The sequence below is a fragment of the Engystomops pustulosus genome, chromosome 3 (assembly GCF_040894005.1).
Source record: "Engystomops pustulosus chromosome 3, aEngPut4.maternal, whole genome shotgun sequence".
NCBI lineage: Eukaryota > Metazoa > Chordata > Amphibia > Anura > Leptodactylidae > Engystomops > Engystomops pustulosus.
This window is the reverse complement of record NC_092413.1, coordinates 3,338,691-3,358,820: the sequence shown is the minus strand read 5'-3', so window position 1 is coordinate 3,358,820 and position 20,130 is coordinate 3,338,691. Positions and strand designations below refer to the sequence as shown.

The 20,130-nt window shown below is 53.6% G+C and overlaps 1 protein-coding gene across 1 annotated transcript in view; it reads right to left on the bottom strand.

Moving 5' to 3' along the window:
• Nucleotides 1-1,536: 1,536 nt before the first annotated feature.
• Nucleotides 1,537-20,130, bottom strand: part of KCNK5 (potassium two pore domain channel subfamily K member 5) — a 37,163-nt gene continuing 18,569 nt past the window's right edge. Inside the window, exons 2-5 of the mRNA XM_072139761.1 lie at nt 8,014-8,125; nt 7,151-7,317; nt 5,262-5,430; nt 1,537-5,064 (exon numbers count right to left, since the gene is read on the bottom strand). Of these exons, the coding sequence (XP_071995862.1) occupies nt 4,256-5,064; nt 5,262-5,430; nt 7,151-7,317; nt 8,014-8,125 (1,257 nt within the window). The 3' untranslated portion in view covers nt 1,537-4,255. The remainder of the gene's footprint in view (nt 5,065-5,261; nt 5,431-7,150; nt 7,318-8,013; nt 8,126-20,130) is intronic.

The following is a 20,130-nucleotide window of genomic DNA, read 5'->3' as shown; positions in this document are numbered from 1 at the left end:
TGTCAAAGGGTAAGGACCGATCTCGTGTTGAGAACTGGCGTCCCATAGCACTTCTCAATACGGACAGAAAGGTTTTGGCAAAGGTGCTGTTTAATCAGCTGCTGCAATTTGCACCCCGGCTCCTTTTGGGGACCCAGCACATGCCGATGATGTCACTTTTTGTGTCCTCGCGAGGGGAGGCGCAATGGGTGATGTCAGAGGCCGACTGCTACTCAGAGGCTTCTGGGTCCAAGATCAATCAGGATAAGTGTGAGAGTCTCTGGCTGGGAGAGGGGGATCCAGGCTTTGATCTCCCGGACACTCTTCCAGGGCCCCAAGACTCTGCCAAAGTTCTCGGCATCGAATTTGGCCAGGGGGATTACCCCATGCAAAACTGGGACGGCAGGCTTAAGATCGCCGCTCAGAGGGTGGACCAGTGGAAGGGTTTTTTCTTTGACCCTCAGGGAAAGGGTTAATCTGATCAAAACCTTCCTGCTCCTGATATATCTGGGCAGTGTGTGCATGTTGCCAGAACCCCTCTGGACTCAAGAGGGAGGTTACTTACCGCACGAGGAGACAAGGAGGGTTGTGTATGGTCAACCCTGTGGTGTTCCTAGTGAATACCTTTCTTAAGATCAATGTAGCAAACCTCTGGAAAGAGAGGGCTCCTCCGTGGGTATACTCCTGCAGGGGATGGGCTCCTCCATGGGTATACTCCTGCAGGGGATGGGCTCCTCCGTGGGTATACTCCTGCAGGGGATGGGCTCCTCCGTGGGTATACTCCTGCAGGGGATGGGCTCCTCCGTGGGTATACTCCTGCAGGGGATGGGCTCCTCCGTGGGTATACTCCTGCAGGGGATGGGCTCCTCCGTGGGTATACTCCTGCAGGGGATGGTTTCGGCCTTTCTTCCAGGAATGGGAGACAGGAGGGCGAGTGAAGGATCTCCGTACACCACATGGGCAACTTCCGGCTTACGCTACCCCGGTTCTGAAGGCGATTCGCCGGTGGGGTCTGGGAATGTGGGAGATCAGGACCATGTCGAGGAAAGTCCTTGACAAGAGGGTTCTGTTTGCCCGTTTCCAGAAGCCTCTGGCCCTCAGGGATTGCCCAAGTCGGGATCTGAGGGTGGGTTTAGGTCTTTTGAATTCCATCAGGATCCCCTTGAAGTTTTGGGACGTGACTTGGCGCTGCTTCCATGGAAAGCTGTGTGTGAGGGACAATCTGAAGTGTAGGAGCTCTGAGGAAAGGGGTTGTCCCCGGGAGGAGTGCGGTGGCCTGCTGGAGAGCATGGACCACTTCCTGCTTCAGGTTTTGTTTTATAATGCTGATTGTGTGGTGTGTGTGGCTGGGCCAGGAGATTTTCGTAAGTCTCTTTTAGTTTATATTATTGCTTTATTATTTATTTTGCCATTATGGCTTGATTTATGTTTATGATTGTAATGTTTTTCATTTTTATATATAAAATAAAAGCTTATCCTGTACTGATCCTGAGTTACATCCTGTAAATGCCATGCATATACACAGTGACTGCTCCAAAAATAATAGAGAAACAAAAACCAAGTCATTAAATTTTTTTTATTAAAAAATATTAAAATAAATTACATTACTATACAGAGTATCAGGATATATACATACAGTGAGTCAAGACATGTAAAGGATACAAGGCCATTGGTGGCCGCCAGAGACCATAAATCACAAGAGGAAAACTTCTGGGCAGTGAACTCAAGTCTTTGAGGTTCGGAACTAAAGGGGAAATTTTGAGGAAGCAAAAAGGTTTGAGATCTCCGTGTTATTCATGAGAACATATGAAGGGAATCACTTCCAAGGCAAAAGCTCTGATGATACAAACACAGTAACGCTAAGCACTGGACGCTGCCGCAGTGTGGACTCCTATATACAGTCATCACTTCTATACATTTCACATTGTTGAGGAGGCTCCGCTATCGCTGTATATCTGGTGGCTGCTCCTTGTCCCTTCCTAGAAGAGGGGAAGGCATTTGGATAAATTCTGATTGGTCTTTTGGACCCGATTTATATTAGTGCAGATTAACCTTTGATCACTAGAAAATAAGTGCAAGATTATTGCAGGGTCCTAGAACGTCATTATACTCCATCAGTGACCCACAAAAGAGCTGCTCATGGTAAGAGGGACATTCACGTGGCCTCTTCTGGCTCTATAAACATCGTATATGTGCAATATCCAAGCAGGGAGTGTTTCCGGATGGGAAGAGCTAATAGTGGGTTATACCGGATTGAAAGGGGCTCTATATACAGAATAAGGAGCAGTACAGCAACATCAACCTGCCAGCACGGGTCTTCTGATATCTACATTATAGAAGGCTTCTTTTCCAAGTCAGGGCACAAAAACCAACGCTACCGGCATCTCACACCGGCACACGCACGCACACACAACGCTACCGGCATCTCACCCCGGTACACACACAACGCTACCGGCATCTCAGCCCGGCACACACACAACGCTACCGGCATCTCACCCCAGCACACACACACAACGCTACCGGCATCTCAGCCCGGTACACACACAACGCTACCGGCATCTCAGCCCGGTACACACACAATGCTACCGGCATCTCACCCCAGCACACACACACAACGCTACCGGCATCTCAGCCCGGTACACACACAACGCTACCGGCATCTCAGCCCGGTACACACACAACGCTACCGGCATCTCACCCGTACACACACGCGCACGATACCGGCATCACACCCCGGCACACGCACACACACAACGCTACCGGCATCTCGCCCCGGCACACACACACGCGCAACGCTACCGGCATCTCACCCCGGCACACACACACAACGCTACTGGCATCTCACCCCGGCACACACACAACGCTACCGGCATCTCACCCCGGCACACACACACACCGCTACCAGCATCTCACCCGTACACACAACGATACTGTACTGTACAATGATACCTGTTGCTACACTGCATAAACTACTGTAACCATTAGGTACAAAGAGCATTTCTAATGTTAGAGACGATTATCTAGTCTTCATAATAATCTGATTACAATAGCAAACAGGGACCCACCAGAATGTTAGGTCTTTGAATTTGTAATTACAGTCCTGTCACAACAGAAATGCTCATAAAACGTTTAAGCCTAAGGCACCATGAAGACCCTTCAGGGCAAATTTGTACCAAAAAAATTCTATATACATATTTATTCAGCCACATTCAGAGTTTTGTGGTTAGAACATTTATAATATCTGTGTTGTCCAACAGTATTACATCCCACATTTCAGAAAATTCTCACAAAAAATAAAAAAAAATTAAATGTTATGAAAATACCAAAACATTTTAGTTCTGGATATATCAAGACCCATGTTCTAAAAAAAACCACCAAAATCATAATCGGCAGAATAGTCCTCTCCATCATACAGGGTAAGAGGATATCCCAATATCTTGTTCTTATGGGTCCTCGATTCCCGTTACGGAAGACTGTAAGGAGCGCAGGTAACAAAATAAATTTTTTTTTTAATTGGAATATCTACAAAAAGGTCAGAGAAAAAAAAAATAATAATAATATATATATAACCTGAATTCTCTGCAACCTTAGGAGTGTAGGAGACAAATATACATGACTGCAGTGCTGGAAGCTTCTACCTGTTGTCTTCAAGTTTAAGATTTCGTACCAACCGTGCAGGACACAATATATACATAAAAACACATAAAAAATCTACAACTAATGGACTAAAAGTTTTCACATTCAGCTTTAGCCATGAATCGTGTTACAGTTCCAGTTCATAGTATATTGGGGTCATCTATTTGTACAGAATGAAGATACTCCACCAATCGGCTTGGGTGGCAGATCATCTGTGGGTCAGCAACCTACGACCTTCTCACGGCTCCTTGGGAAATCACACACAAACCGCGCAACTTCTAACCAATGTTATAAAACATCTATAAAATTACTGGGTTATAAAATAAATTAGCGACAAGTCATTTGTCCCACATCAAACCCTTGGTACATAAATATCTTTACGTACATACAGAAAACGCTATAAAGGCTCTAAAATTCAAGTATCTTCATAGAGGAAATAAAAGGCAGGAGAGATGTAGAGTAACGTGCAGCCTTTGCCCAGACTTTCTGAACCAAGTTCTGCAGAGAAGTCAACTTAACGGTTTTTTTTTTAGGTTTCTAGTAAGTCCAGAGTAAGAAGGAATCTTCTCATCGTCAACCAAATCCGTCCAAGTACTGGGCAAAGTTAAGAAAAACTAAGTGGTTTGATCTTGAAGCACGGTCACGTTTCTCCCTTGGTGTTCACTTTGTTGTACTCGTTCACAAGTTGTTCATATGGAACAGAGACTTCAATATCATTGCTGGAAAACGAAGACTCGTCTAGACATGTGAAGGCGTCCAGCCTAGTAGGGGCCTCCGCCTCCTCGTTATTCTCCTCTATGGAAGACTTAGATTTTTCTTCGTCCTCGGAATTATCACATTCGTCGTCCTCTTCTTCCTCCTCCTCCTCCTCGTTAACAAAGTTAATGTTGTTGTGAAATATCAAGGGCTTATAATCTTTGGACTCCCAAGGTTCTCCTTCTTCTTCGCTAATCCGATCCAACTGATTGATGAAGATGGTGGCCTCTTTGTCATGGATGGGCCTCACCCCGTTGTCTTTATGAGGAGCGCTGGAGAAGGTGACGGCGTCATAGCCGTATCCGCTGCGTTTGGTGTAGAGCACCATCATGTCTTTACCCTTATTCGCCCCGTTGCTGGGAAGCTCCGTGTTGAGGATCCGATCCTCGCCAGTCTTTATACCATGTTTGCCAATCTGCTTAATCAGATCGTTGTACGTTTCCTCCTTCTTGGACAGGAAGCTTAGGATGTTGACGTCCTTGCCCCTCGGGATGTGCTTGTCCCGTTTGCTGCGGGGATCATTTTCAAAGGAATCTTTTTTTTTCTTGCGTCTCTTTTTAATGGCCTTGTGGACCTCGACGAACATGCTGACCTTCCAGTTCACAAACAGAGATAGCCAGGCCAGGCCAAGATAAATCCAGATCTCCACAAAATATCTGTAGAGGACGCCATAGTTCACCTTCGGATTCACACCTGGCAACAAAAACAACACGTTACGTTCTCGTTTCCCCCTCCCCCACATGTAGATTGAGTCCCGGCTATGGACGAGGGATAAATGGGGACATCTAGTAACTTAGAGTTTCATATACGGAGGGCTTTTCCTTAGGAGGAGGATGGGATTAGGGGACTGGAGTTGGATGGAGACCAGTTTAGGCAACTTTGACACAAACCTGCTACGTAGTCTCCAAAGCCAATAGTGGTGATGGTGATAAAGGAGAAGTAGAGCCCCTCGATGTAGTCCCAGCCTTCAGTCCTCATAAAGATGAGCGGAGGAATCACCAGGTGGACGATGACGCCCCATAAGATGAAGATGGCCGTGCAGGTGATCTGGGCTTTCCGCTGCAGGAAGATAACATGTCACATCTTACAGGTTTGCGTGAGACGTCCACTAACCAGACCCCTCACTGGACCTGGAATATCTGGAATTCAGGAATGAAACGACCGGACATTGTCTGCATATACATTTTCTCCAGATTCAGCAGATTTCAAGAAGTTCCTGCCCAAATGACTGCAACTAAAATACTACAATCAGCAAGTTTAAGGACAATAACAAACCATGTACATTCAACCTAAACTTCTGCCAGGAAAGGAGAAGTCACATGTTCTGCTGACCGACACCAAGCACCACAGACACTGCCTCATATACAGTCTAATCCGCTGTACAACTCACAACCCCAGAGCTGCACTCACTATTCTGCTGACTGACACCAAGCACCACAGACACTGCCTCATATACAGTCTAATCCGCTGTACAACTCACAACCCCAGAGCTGCACTCACTATTCTGCTGACCGACACCAAGCACCACAGACACTGCCTCATATACAGTCTAATCCGCTGTACAACTCACAACCCCAGAGCTGCACTCACTATTCTGCTGACTGACACCAAGCACCACAGACACTGCCTCATATACAGTCTAATCCGCTGTACAACCCCAGAGCTGCACTCACTATTCTGCAGACCGACACCAAGCACCACAGAGACAGAGACAAGCTACAGACACTGCCTCATATACAGTCTAATCCGCTGTACAACCCCAGAGCTGCACTCACTATTCTGCTGACCTACACCAAGCACCACAGACACTGCCTCATATACAGTCTAATCAGCTGTACAACCCTAGAGCTGCACTCACTATTCTGCTGACCGACACCAAGCACCACAGACACTGCCTCATATACAGTCTAATCAGCTGTACAACCCTAGAGCTGCACTCACTATTCTGCTGACCGACACCAAGCACCACAGACACTGCCTCATATACAGTCTAATCCGCTGCACAACCCCAGAGCTGCACTCACTATTCTGCTGACCGACACCAAGCACCACAAACACTGCCTCATATACAGTCTAATCCGCTGTGCAACCCCAGAGCTGCACTCACTATTCTGCTGACCGACACCAAGCACCACAGACACTGCCTCATATACAGTCTAATCCGCTGCGCAACCCCAGAGCTGCACTCACTATTCTGCTGACCGACACCAAGCACCACAGACACTGCCTCATATACAGTCTAATCCGCTGCGCAACCCCAGAGCTGCACTCACTATTCTGCTGACCGACACCAAGCACCACAGAGACTGCCTCATATACAGTCTAATCCGCTGCACAACCCTAGAGCTGCACTCACTATTCTGCTGACCGACACCAAGCACCACAGAGACAGAGACAAGCTACAGACACTGCCTCATATACAGTCTAATCCGCTGTACAACCCCAGAGCTGCACTCACTATCCTTCTGCTGGGGCAGTCACTGTACATACATGTTATTCACACCTCTGAGGAGGACATCTTGGAGAGGACTTCTGCATTGTTCACATGTCTTGGAGCTTAGATACACTTCATGGAAGCAAATGGCTTGGCTATTCCAATATATCTCACTGCTGTATCTCATCACGTACAATGAGTCTCGCGCTGCTATTTGCCACATACACACATCTTATCTCATGCTATATGATGTCCTCCCCCAGCTCCTTGTATCAGTGCCCCAAGTGGCCATATTAGGAACTGCTGGGGCAAAAGTGAATGCAGAGTTTTCTCAGGATTTCTTACCAGAGTGACGCCTCTTCTAGTGAGAAACTGGCCCAATCTTTTTGCTCGTCCTGCAAAGAACTTCCCTAAGGCACTGATCCAAGTCAGGCAGAGCGGCACCCCAAACAAGCCGTAGAAAATACAGAAGAGGCGACCGGCAGACGTCTTTGGGGCTATATTACCGTATCCTGGAAGAGAGATAAAAGGATCCAATTAACATGGAAGTAACGTTTCATATTTGGACTTCGCACCCTTGTGACCATGAAGGCACGTGGCCATGGAGAGAAGAACAAGGCATGAGCCATATTTACAGAGTCCACCCCCCTAGAGGGCCCGCGCCTCCCGCCCGCCCCCCTAGAGGGCCCGCGCCTCCCGCCCGCCCCCCTAGAGGGCCCGCGCCTCCCGCCCGCCCCCCTACAGGGCCCGCGCCTCCCGCCCGCCCCCCTACAGGGCCCGCGCCTCCCGCCCGCCCCCCTACAGGGCCCGCGCCTCCCGCCCGCCCCCCTAGAGGGCCCGCGCCTCCCGCCCGCCCCCCTAGAGGGCCCGCGCCTCCCGCCCGCCCCCCTAGAGGGCCCGCGCCTCCCGCCCGCCCCCCTAGAGGGCCCGCGCCTCCCGCCCGCCCCCCTAGAGGGCCCGCGCCTCCCGCCCGCCCCCCTAGAGGGCCCGCGCCTCCCACCCGCCCCCCTAGAGGGCCCGCGCCTCCCACCCGCCCCCCTAGAGGGCCCGCGCCTCCCACCCGCCCCCCTAGAGGGCCCGCGCCTCCCACCCGCCCCCCTAGAGGGCCCGCGCCTCCCACCCGCCCCCCTAGAGGGCCCGCGCCTACCACCCGCCCCCCTAGAGGGCCCGCGCCTCCCACCCGCCCCCCTAGAGGGCCTACCACTTACCGATCGTAGTGATGACTGTGGCTGCAAAGATAACTGCGTTGGCCCAGTTCCAGTTGTTGAAGGTCGTGTTTCCGGTGATCGTCACCCCTTGACCAGCAGCATTGGAGACTGTCTGATGATAGAAAGGCAGAAATAAGGGAAACCATTATAATAAAAAGATATTATCCTTATTTACTGGACTAGATTAGTGGAGATAAGAATCTGCCCTATTGCAGTGTCCTGCAGGCTAGAGGAGCGCTGCTCTGGAGCACAACTGATGCAAGGATCCCTGAAAGGAGGGAAAGATGGAAAGCCATGGTAGCGGGTTGTACTTATACAGAGAGGCGATTCCTGCCAAATACAAATCTACAGATAACCAGAAAGGGAACGTCTGAATACATAATCCTGCTGCCGGCTCTGTACCGCTTCTGACTCCTCTGTGCTGGGTGTGACCCTTATCTCTAATATGAAGGATGATTCAGCCGTTAGTTGTTACAGAAATGAGCCAAAACTGAGCATTGATCTCCCCCCTGCTCCCTGCTGACAGATCCCAGGAATCGCTCGTCCCAGAGCCAAATCATCCAGAGAAAATTTACTCTTCTGAGCATCTTGTTACTCGTCTCTGGGGAAGAGCTACATAAGAGGAGCTGCCAACAATGTCCTTATCTAGCCGATTACTCAGGACTGGTGCTGCCAAGTTACAGGTTCACAAACTTTCTCCTGACCGTTCCTTCAACAGGGAAACATTCACTGCGTTTATAGGGATCATCTCCCAGAATGGTTCATCTATAGCAGTGGTGGCGAACCTATGGCACGCGTGCCAGAGGTGGCACTCAAAGCCCTTTCTGTGGGCACCCGGCCATCACCCAAACACAGAGTTTGCCAGACAGGACTCAAGGCTTCCTCCTGCGGTCCAATACAGCCCAGGATGTGCCATGCTCAGCGCCATTTTAAAGCAACATCCTTGGATGCCAGGGCTACAGGGGGAACAAGAAGGTGTGGATAATAGAGATGGATTATTATTGGAGCTCCTGCTCTGGGAACCCAGATTCTTCCTTTTCAGGGGAACCTGCAAGGACGTTACAATCCAAATACGACTGAATACGATTGAAACCTGTCATAGAGCAGGGGTCATTAAGTTACGGCTTAAATTGTCATGTTGGCACTGTGCGACATATAAGTGGGTTTTGGTTGAAATTTGGTCGGAAGTTTGGGGTCTCCAAAATGTTCGCCATCGCTGATCTATAGCAAGTGGGATACGAATTGTTCCACAGCAACAGAACTTGGAGAAACAAGCAGCAGCGTTATAGTCTGGAAAGTCTAAGACCAGGCACATCCATATGATAAGGATATCGTCAGAGCTTCACCTGCCACATGACCAAAAACAAGACGTGGTCAAAGCCAGGACCTCCAGGCACCCGAGTGCTTGACCCGCAGTCTCCAAGGATTTCTGCTTATAAACCAGGGAATTAAAGAGGCAGCTTTTCATTTCCTCCCAATCCTAATTCAGAGACTGGAAAATCAATTTAAGACTCATGGAAAAAAACACAAGTCCAGATGTGGGAGGAAAGTCTCCTGGGTTTTCTATCAGAAAGGACAAAACCTCAGAATGCTGCCCCATCCCTGGTGCACACACGTCTCTCCCACAACAGTCCAGGGACCGCGGCACCAGGAGAGGAAGGACGTGGATGCTGCACATTGAAGCTTTATCTGGTTTCTGATTCAATGGGACCAAATTTAGAACCAAATGTCCATCTTTAAAACGATCTGGAGGTTTCTGATGAAAACCATGTAAACAAATATTCAGATGATGGGAAGGACGAGCAGAGCCTGAAGAAGCAATAGAAACACGTGTCAGAAGGGAGGAGCCTCCTCCAGACACACCCACTCACACGTCCTATGAAATCAGCATCCAACACATTCAGACATTGACCTCCATGAGATTGCACTATTATCAAGAGGCAAAACAGAAGAGGCACAAAACTGCCCCACACCCACAGTGCCATGACACCTCCTCGTAGCCTAGCAGTCTCACTTCTCCTTTGTGTCTCAGCTTGGGGCGGCTGCAGACCCCTTTACGGTCCCATGCCAGTAGTGATTAGTGTTGATAGAAATATCTGACTTCTCGGTCAGCAATGAACCTTGGACCGAAAGTTTAACGGGAAGTAGTTTCAGTCTGTGACTTCATTTTACAGGGTAGATGATCTTTACACATATCCCACAAACAAAGGAGTCACGAGAGTCCATAGATTTCCAATGTATGCAAAACGAGAGAGGGAAATGCGGCACTCACCCGAATGATGTAACAATGCTTCTTTATTTTGATAGAGGTACAGGACAGAGTGAGGAGCCGCCTCGCCAAGGTGACGGGCCGCCTCACGGCTACACAGGCTCCTCACCCTGTCCTGTACCTCAAAATAAAGAAGCATTGTTACATCATTCCGGTGAGTGCCGCATTTCCCTCTCTCGTTTGCATGTATTGGACGTGCACCCTCGGCTGCTGTGATTTCCCTCTCTCATCTGCATGTATTGGACGTGCACCCTCGGCTGCTGTGATTTCCCTCTCTCATCTGCATGTATTGGACGTGCACCCTCGGCTGCTGTGATTTCCCTCTCTCGTTTGCATGTATTGGACGTGCACCCTCGGCTGCTGTGATTTCCCTCTCTCGTTTGTCTGCATGTATTGGACGTGCACCCTGGGCTGCTGTGATTTCCCTCTCTCGTTTGTCTGCATGTATTGGACGTGCACCCTGGGCTGCTGTGATTTCCCTCTCTCGTTTGTCTGCATGTATTGGACGTGCACCCTCGGCTGCTGTGATTTCCCTCTCTCATCTGCATGTATTGGACGTGCACCCTGGGCTGCTGTGATTTCCCTAATGCCCAGTCTCCTGCCTTTGGTCTGCAGAAGGTGTTTGCTTATTTTGGTGTGAGCAGTGCCGGCCATTGGACTTTTCTCCTCTCCCTCATGAATTAGATTTCCAATGTATATATTTATCCTCTCTTGGGAGCAGGGCCCTCCCTCCTATTGTTCCATATGACTGTACTGTATAATGTAATATTATATTTGTAAATGTCCTCTATGATTTGTAAAGCTCATAACCACGGCCACTTGGCTTGGACTCCTCAATGGCACATAACCCCACAGCCATGGCCACTTGGCTTGGCCTCCTCAATGGCACATAACCCCACAGCCATGGCCACTTGGCTTGGCCTCCTCAATGGCACATAACCCCACAGCCATGGCCGCTTGGCTTTGCCTCCTCAATGGCACATAACCCCACAGCCATGGCCGCTTGGCTTGGCCTCCTCAATGGCACATAACCGCACAGCCATGGCCGATTGGCTTGGACTCCTCAATGGCACATAACCCCACAGCCATGGTCGCTTGGCTTTGCCTCCACAATGGCACATAACCCCACAGCCATGGCCGCTTGGCTTCGCCTCCTCAATGGCACATAACCCCACAGCCATGGCCGCTTGGCTTGGCCTCCTCAATGGCACATAACCCCACAGCCATGGCCGCTTGGCTTGGCCTCCTCAATGGCACATAACCGCACAGCCATGGCCGATTGGCTTGGACTCCTCAATGGCACATAACCCCACAGCCATGGTCGCTTGGCTTCGCCTCCTCAATGGCACATAACCCCACAGCCATGGCCGCTTGGCTTTGCCTCCTCAATGGCACATAACCCCACAGCCATGGCCGCTTGGCTTGGCCTCCTCAATGGCACATAACCGCACAGCCATGGCCGCTTGGCTTGGCCTCCTCAATGGCACATAACCCCACAGCCATGGCCGCTTGGCTTTGCCTCCTCAATGGCACATAACCCCACAGCCATGGCCGCTTGGCTTGGCCTCCTCAATGGCACATAACCGCACAGCCATGGCCACTTGGCTTGGCCTCCTCAATGGCACATAACCGCACAGCCATGGCCACTTGGCTTGGCCTCCTCAATGGCACACAACCCCACAGCCATGGCCGCTTGGCTTGGCCTCCTCAATGGCACATAACCGCACAGCCATGGCCGCTTGGCTTTGCCTCCTCAATGGCACATAACCCCACAGCCATGGTCGCTTGGCTTTGCCTCCTCAATGGCACATAACCCCACAGCCATGGTCGCTTGGCTTCGCCTCCTCAGTGGCACATAACCATGGCCGCTTGGCTTTGCCTCCTCAATGGCACATAACCCCACAGCCATGGCCGCTTGGCTTGGCCTCCTCAGTGGCACATAACCCTACAGCCATGGCCACTTGGCTTAGCCTCCTCAATGGCACATAACCATGGCCGCTTGGCTTTGCCTCCTCAATGGCACATAACCCTACAGCCATAGCCGCTTGGCTTGGCCTCCTCAGTGGCACATAACCCCACCACCACGGCCGCTTGGCTTGGCCTCCTCAATGGCACATAACCACGGCCGCTTGGCTTGGCCTCCTCAGAGGCACAGGGCATCTCGGGGTGAGCGTTGCCTTCTGTGCCAGGTCGGAACAGTTCCGTTTACACAGTGACTTGCAGGTTATGTTCTTTGTAAGGATTGAATGACTGAATCCCAGTTATGGATAATACACCCCATAGGTCATCTGATACGAGTCGATGATGTAATGCCTCCACCATGGACACAGTCAAGGCCAACGTCTTACTGATGCAATGTATTTCTGGTAGGAGCCTATAGCCTGCAGCTCTACAGGCCACGTCTGACATCCCAGGCACGCAAGCAGCTGGCCGCCCGCCTGGCTTCAGGCCTCTTCTTATGTAATAGAGAAAATTCCTCTTGTATAAAGTCCCTTTGGGGCCAGAAATACAGACATGACAAAAAAAATGGAGGAAACAGCCGTATGAGCAGCTGAAAGAAGCCGAGACCACAAGACCGGCGCCTAAGAGAGCGAGGAAGGAGGAGAGGCAGGGCAAAGGTCACGCAGTGCGCACCGCAAGGGAACATCCGGGTCTGCACAGGACATAGACCGAGGAACGCGGACAGATCCCAGTGCCAGGTAATGGTCCACAGCTATGGGAGGAAGAAACCAACAGAACGCAAACCGAACGCAACCCGAACGCACATTCACAATGCAAAGCCCAGACATGATTGGGAGCTTTATATAGCGCCACCATATTCCATGGCTTCGGGATTACGGGGGGGGGGGACTGACGCCCCAACACAGGTATGCGCCCCGCTGTCAGCAGAGACTCGTGACATTGGCCGCGCTTCCCCGGGAGAAGATTAATAACGCACTTGCATCGGGTTAATGAGTGACCCATCAGCCTTGGATGCCATCACCCTCGCCGATAAAAAGGGGACAAATATTATCACATGTAAAAAAGAACAAACAACCGGTGAAGAAAAATCCCAAAACAACAGGAAAAACAAACAGAGCGCGGAGCCAACAAAAACACGCTGAGCACACAGGCCCTGGGGTGGAGGCTCCATGTGGCTGATAACAGCGAGCAGTATACACTAGACACCTGACATGTCATGGAGGATGGCGACTACAGCGCCACATAGCGAAAGCGGCTGATAACAGCGAGCAGTATACACTAGACACCTGACATGTCATGGAGGATGGAGACTTCAGCGCCACATAGCGAAAGTGGCACCTCGTACTCGCAAGTTTCCACTTACTGACAACAAGCAGAGACCTTAACAATGCTGAGAAACTGAGACAAAGTCCAAAGAACTTTTACTTCTCACTTGCAGATCCGAGCAGATGGCACAAGGCGAGGCCACGGGGGGCGGCACAAGGCGAGGCCACGGGGGGCGGCACAAGGCGAGGCCACGGGGGACGGCACAAGGCGAGGCCACGGGGGGCGGCACAAGGCGAGGCCACGGGGGGCGGCACAAGGCGAGGCCACGGGGGGCGGCACAAGGCGAGGCCACGGGGGGCGGCACAAGGCGAGGCCACGGGGGGCGGCACAAGGCGAGGCCACGGGGGGCGGCACAAGGCGAGGCCACGGGGGGCGGCACAAGGCGAGGCCACGGGGGACGGCACAAGGCGAGGCCACGGGGGACGGCACAAGGCGAGGCCACGGGGGACGGCACAAGGCGAGGCCACGGGGGACGGCACAAGGCGAGGCCACGGGGGACGGCACAAGGCGAGGCCACGGGGGACGGCACAAGGCGAGGCCACGGGGGACGGCACAAGGCGAGGCCACGGGGGACGGCACAAGGCTCTCCTTCACAAACAGGAAAGTGAAAGCAACAAAATCTTTCCAATCACATGAGAACAACATTCAACAACCCCCCAAACATGCGATTACGTGAATTTACCGCACACTAAATTATTTGTATATATTCACCCAAGAAGCTCGTTACAATGTATCAGTGCAGCTGCCGCCATTTACTCAGAGGCCGAGAAAACGGGAAAGAGATGCAGCAGCTTCTGCAGTAACCGGAGAGGGAGATGCCTGGTCCCTACCCCCCCCCCCCGCCCCTCCCCATCTATAGAGATGCCTGGTCCCTACCCCCCCCCGCCCCTCCCCATCTATAGAGATGCCTGGTCCCTACCCCCCCCGCCCCTCCCCATCTATAGAGATGCCTGGTCCCTACCCCCCCGCCCCTCCCCATCTATAGAGATGCCTGGTCCCTACCCCCCCCCCCGCCCCTCCCCATCTATAGAGATGCCTGGTCCCTACCCCCCCCCGCCCCTCCCCATCTATAGAGATGCCTGGTCCCTACCCCCCCGCCCCTCCCCATCTATAGAGATGCCTGGTCCCTACCCCCCCCGCCCCTCCCCATCTATAGAGATGCCTGGTCCCTACCCCCCCCCGCCCCTCCCCATCTATAGAGATGCCTGGTCCCTACCCCCCCCGCCCCTCCCCATCTATAGAGATGCCTGGTCCCTACCCCCCCGCCCCTCCCCATCTATAGAGATGCCTGGTCCCTACCCCCCCCGCCCCTCCCCATCTATAGAGATGCCTGGTCCCTACCCCCCCCCCGCCCCTCCCCATCTATAGAGATGCCTGGTCCCTACCCCCCCGCCCCTCCCCATCTATAGAGATGCCTGGTCCCTACCCCCCCGCCCCTCCCCATCTATAGAGATGCCTGGTCCCTACCCCCCCGCCCCTCCCCATCTATAGAGATGCCTGGTCCCTACCCCCCCGCCCCTCCCCATCTATAGAGATGCCTGGTCCCTACCCCCCGCCCCTCCCCATCTATAGAGATGCCTGGTCCCTACCCCCCCCGCCCCTCCCCATCTATAGAGATGCCTGGTCCCTACCCCCCCCGCCGCCCCTCCCCATCTATAGAGATGCCTGGTCCCTACCCCCCCCCCGCCCCTCCCCATCTATAGAGATGCCTGGTCCCTACCCCCCCCCGCCCCTCCCCATCTATAGAGATGCCTGGTCCCTACCCCCCCCCCGCCCCTCCCCATCTATAGAGATGCCTGGTCCCTACCCCCCCCCGCCCCTCCCCATCTATAGAGATGCCTGGTCCCTACCCCCCCCCCGCCCCTCCCCATCTATAGAGATGCCTGGTCCCTACCCCCCCCGCCCCTCCCCATCTATAGAGATGCCTGGTCCCTACCCCCCCCCGCCCCTCCCCATCTATAGAGATGCCTGGTCCCTACCCCCCCGCCCCTCCCCATCTATAGAGATGCCTGGTCCCTACCCCCCCCCCCCCATCTATAGAGATGCCTGGTCCCTACCCCCCCGCCCCTCCCCATCTATAGAGATGCCTGGTCCCTACCCCCCGCCCCTCCCCATCTATAGAGATGCCTGGTCCCTACCCACCCCCCCCCCGCCCCTCCCCATCTATAGAGATGCCTGGTCCCTACCCCCCCCCCCCCCGCCCCTCCCCATCTATAGAGATGCCTGGTCCCTACCCCCCCCCCGCCCCTCCCCATCTATAGAGATGCCTGGTCCCTATCCCATCCCCCCCCCCATCTATAGAGATGCCTGGTCCCTACCCCCCCCCCCCCCCCATCTATAGAGATGCCTGGTCCCTACCCCCCCCCCCCCCATCTATAGAGATGCCTGGTCCCTATCCCATCCCCCCCCCCCATCTATAGAGATGCCTGGTCCCTATCCCATCCCCCCCCCCCATCTATAGAGATGCCTGGTCCCTACCCCCCCCCCCCCATCTATAGAGATGCCTGGTCCCTACCCCCCCCCCATCTATAGAGATGCCTGGTCCCTACCCCCCCCCCCATCTATAGAGATGCCTGGTCCCTACCTCCCCCCCATCTATAGAGATGCCTGGTCCCTACCCCCCCCCCATCTATAGAGATGCCTGGTCCCTACCCCCCCCCCCATCTATAGAGATGCCTGGTCCCTACCCCCCCCCCCATCTATAGAGATGCCTGGTCCCTACCCCCCCCCCATCTATAGAGATGCCTGGTCCCTACCCCCCCCCCCATCTATAGAGATGCCTGGTCCCTACCCCCCTCCCCCATCTATAGAGATGCCTGGTCCCTACCCCCCCCCCATCTATAGAGATGCCTGGTCCCTACCCCCCTTCCCCCATCTATAGAGATGCCTGGTCCCTACCCCCCCCCCCCATCTATAGAGATGCCTGGTCCCTACCCCCCCCCCCCCCATCTATAGAGATGCCTGGTCCCTACCCCCCCCCCCCATCTATAGAGATGCCTGGTCCCTACCCCCCCCCCCCCATCTATAGAGATGCCTGGTCCCTACCCCCCCCCCCCCATCTATAGAGATGCCTGGTCCCTACCCCCCCCCCCCCATCTATAGAGATGCCTGGTCCCTACCCCCCCCCCATCTATAGAGATGCCTGGTCCCTACCCCCCCCCCCCCCTCTATAGAGATGCCTGGTCCCTACCCCCCCCCCCCCATCTATAGAGATGCCTGGTCCCTACCCCCCCCCCCCCACCTATAGAGAGGGCTGGCATCTACTGAGCAAATACCAACTGTATCCTCAAAATCCTCAAAAAGAGTTGCTGCATCGTGTCATCTAAAGCCGACTACAGAAACGTCTCCGAGCCCCGAGCGTAAAGCCCCTGCCCCTCCCCCACACCTTATATACAGCGACCTCTGAACTTCAGCAATTCTGTCCATTCATTATGAAGACCCGGGCAGGAACATGTGGCGAGTGTCCGGCTCCGCACTCGGGAGTCCTCCACGGGTCCACAAAAGAACTTGTTGTGTGGGACGTTATAGGATTCGCAGGGATGGAAAGATCCGATGGGCACAAGGAGAAGAATGTACAAAGGAAATGGAAAACCCCCGGAGAGATCCTCATCCCCCATTCTCATGGGATCGTCCCAAAATACTGAGTGCAGGGGATGGAAAACCAACCGTCAGTACCGGTCAGCAGCGCGGGGCCCCTAGTACCGCCCGGGGGGGGGGGTGGGGGGAGTCAGCGCGGGGCCCCTAGTACCGCCGGGGGGGTCAGCGCGGGGCCCCTAGTGCCGCCCGGGGGGGTCAGCGCGGGGCCCCTAGTGCCGCCCGGGGGGGGGGGTCAGCGCGGGGCCCCTAGTGCCGCCCGGGGGGGGGGGGGGTCAGCGCGGGGCCCCTAGTGCCAGCAGGTAAGTGTCTCCCCCGGGCGCTCCTGTGTGACTCATCACTATATAACGTACGGGGTGATTTATAGGCGTCACACGGAGGAGACCAAACGCCACACCTGCTGTACAGGGGAACATGACCGGACCCGCCTCATTGTACAGCATCAGGGGGCTCAGGATGAGCCAGGATCTCCCGGCTGTGTCACTAATTGTCCCAATCTGTATATAATTACTGACGAGCACAGGAGCCGAGCAGATGGAGGACACCACAGGGCGAGGGGGGGGGGGGGGGGGACGCCGCGATCATCTGTACACGGAATACACAGGGTCATGCAGGAGCCGCTACAATAGGCACCATGGGACGCCCCCGCTGTATGAAGGGGCCCCGCCACACCAGACGCCCTCTCCGTATGAAGGGGCCCCGCCGCACCAGACGCCCTCTCCGTATGAAGGGGCCCCGCCGCACCAGACGCCCTCTCTGGATGAAGGGGCCCCGCCGCACCAGACGCCCTCTCCGTATGAAGGGGCCCCGCCGCACCAGACGCCCTCTCTGGATGAAGGGGTCCCGCCGCACCAGACGCCCTCTCCGTATGAAGGGGCCCCGCCGCACCAGACGCCCTCTCCGTATGAAGGGGCCCCGCCGCACCAGACGCCCTCTCCGTATGAAGGGGCCCCGCCGCACCAGACGCCCTCTCCGTATGAAGGGGCCCCGCCGCACCAGACGCTTCCTTACAGATTGAACCATGAGGAAACATTACACGGACTGTGTACAGGGGTACACCAGCCATGAGGAGAGTTGAGCCTCTTGCCTCAGGCAGCACCAAGGGGGGCAGCATCAGGGGAACATTCACTTACTACAAAGCAGGACCTGGCACTTGTAGTTCCCCTCAGGGTCATCACTTCTGCACCACATGGCAGCAAAACCCAAACTTATCACCATTTAGTGATTAATGTCAAAAAGAGAAACGAAAAGTAGTAAAAACAAGTGAGATGCGGAGCTCCTCCCTCATGGCCCAGCAGGGCTAGTGACTAACAATGGAGGATTCAGTCCCGGGACCTCCCTCACCTGCGATACACCTGGTATTGTGTCTGACACTGGAATGTTGTGTGAGCAAACCACTGCGCCGCAGGAAGTGATTCAGCAGAGACTTTCACTGCAGGAATGGGGCGGAGGTGTCTGGGGTCCACAAAGGGGCGGCAGATAACTGGGCACAGACAAGGGAACCTGTTAGCAGGTGTGACCATACAGACATATTATCAATCAGACCTCACACTGCTGTGCTCTGCGCTCTCTGCAGCCAGTGTAATGTACTGTCCCTGGAGAGATGTGTAATCAGACCTCACACTGCTGTGCTCTGTGCTCTCTGCAGCCAGTGTTATGTACTGTCCCTAGAGAGATGTGTAATCAGACCTCACACTGCTGTGCTCTGTGCTCTCTGCAGCCAGTGTTATGTATTGTCCCTGGAGAGATGTGTAATCAGACCTCACACTGCTGTGCTCTGTGCTCTCTGCAGCCAGTGTTATGTATTGTCCCTGGAGAGATGTGTAATCAGACCTCACACTGCTGTGCTCTGTGCTCTCTGCAGCCAGTGTTATGTATTATCCCTGGAGAGATGTGTAATCAGACCTCACACTGCTGTGCTCTGTGCAGCCAGTGTTATGTATTGTCCCTGGAGAGATGTGTAATCAGTCCTCACACTGCTGTGCTCTCTGCAGCCAGTGTTATGTATTGTCCCTGGAGAGATGTGTAATCAGACCTCACACTGCTGTGCTCTGTGCTCTCTGCAGCCAGTGTTATGTACTGTCCCTGGAGAGATGTGTAATCAGACCTCACACTGCTGTGCTCTGTGCTCTCTGCAGCCAGTGTTATGTATTGTCCCTGGAGAGATGTGTAATCAGACCTCACACTGCTGTGCTCTGTGCTCTCTGCAGCCAGTGTTATGTATTGTCCCTGGAGAGATGTGTAATCAGACCTCACACTGCTGTGCTCTGTGGTCTCTGCAGCCAGTGTTATGTACTTTCCCTGGAGAGATGTGTAATCAGACCTCACACTGCTGTGCTCTGTGCTCTCTGCAGCCAGTGTTATGTATTGTCCCTGGAGAGATCTGTAATCAGACCTCACACTGCTGTGCTCTGTGCTCTCTGCAGCCAGTGTTATGTATTGTCCCTGGAGAGATGTGTAATCAGACCTCACACTGCTGTGCTCTGTGCTCTCTGCAGCCAGTGTTATGTATTGTCCCTAGAGAGATGTGTAATCAGACCTCACACTGCTGTGCTCTGTGCTCTCTGCAGCCAGTGTTATGTACTGTCCCTGGAGAGATGTGTAATCAGACCTCACACTGCTGTGCTCTGTGCTCTCTGCAGCCAGTGTTATGTATTGTCCCTGGAGAGATGTGTAATCAGACCTCACACTGCTGTGCTCTGTGCTCTGTGCAGCCAGTGTTATGTACTGTCCCTGGAGAGATGTGTAATCAGACCTCATACTGCTGTGCTCTGTGCTCTCTGCAGCCAGTGTTATGTATTGTCCCTGGAGAGATGTGTAATCAGACCTCACACTGCTGTGCTCTGTGCTCTCTGCAGCCAGTGTTATGTATTGTCCCTGGAGAGATGTGTAATCAGACCTCACACTGCTGTGCTCTGTGCTCTCTGCAGCCAGTGTTATGTATTATGTATTGTCCCTGGAGAGAT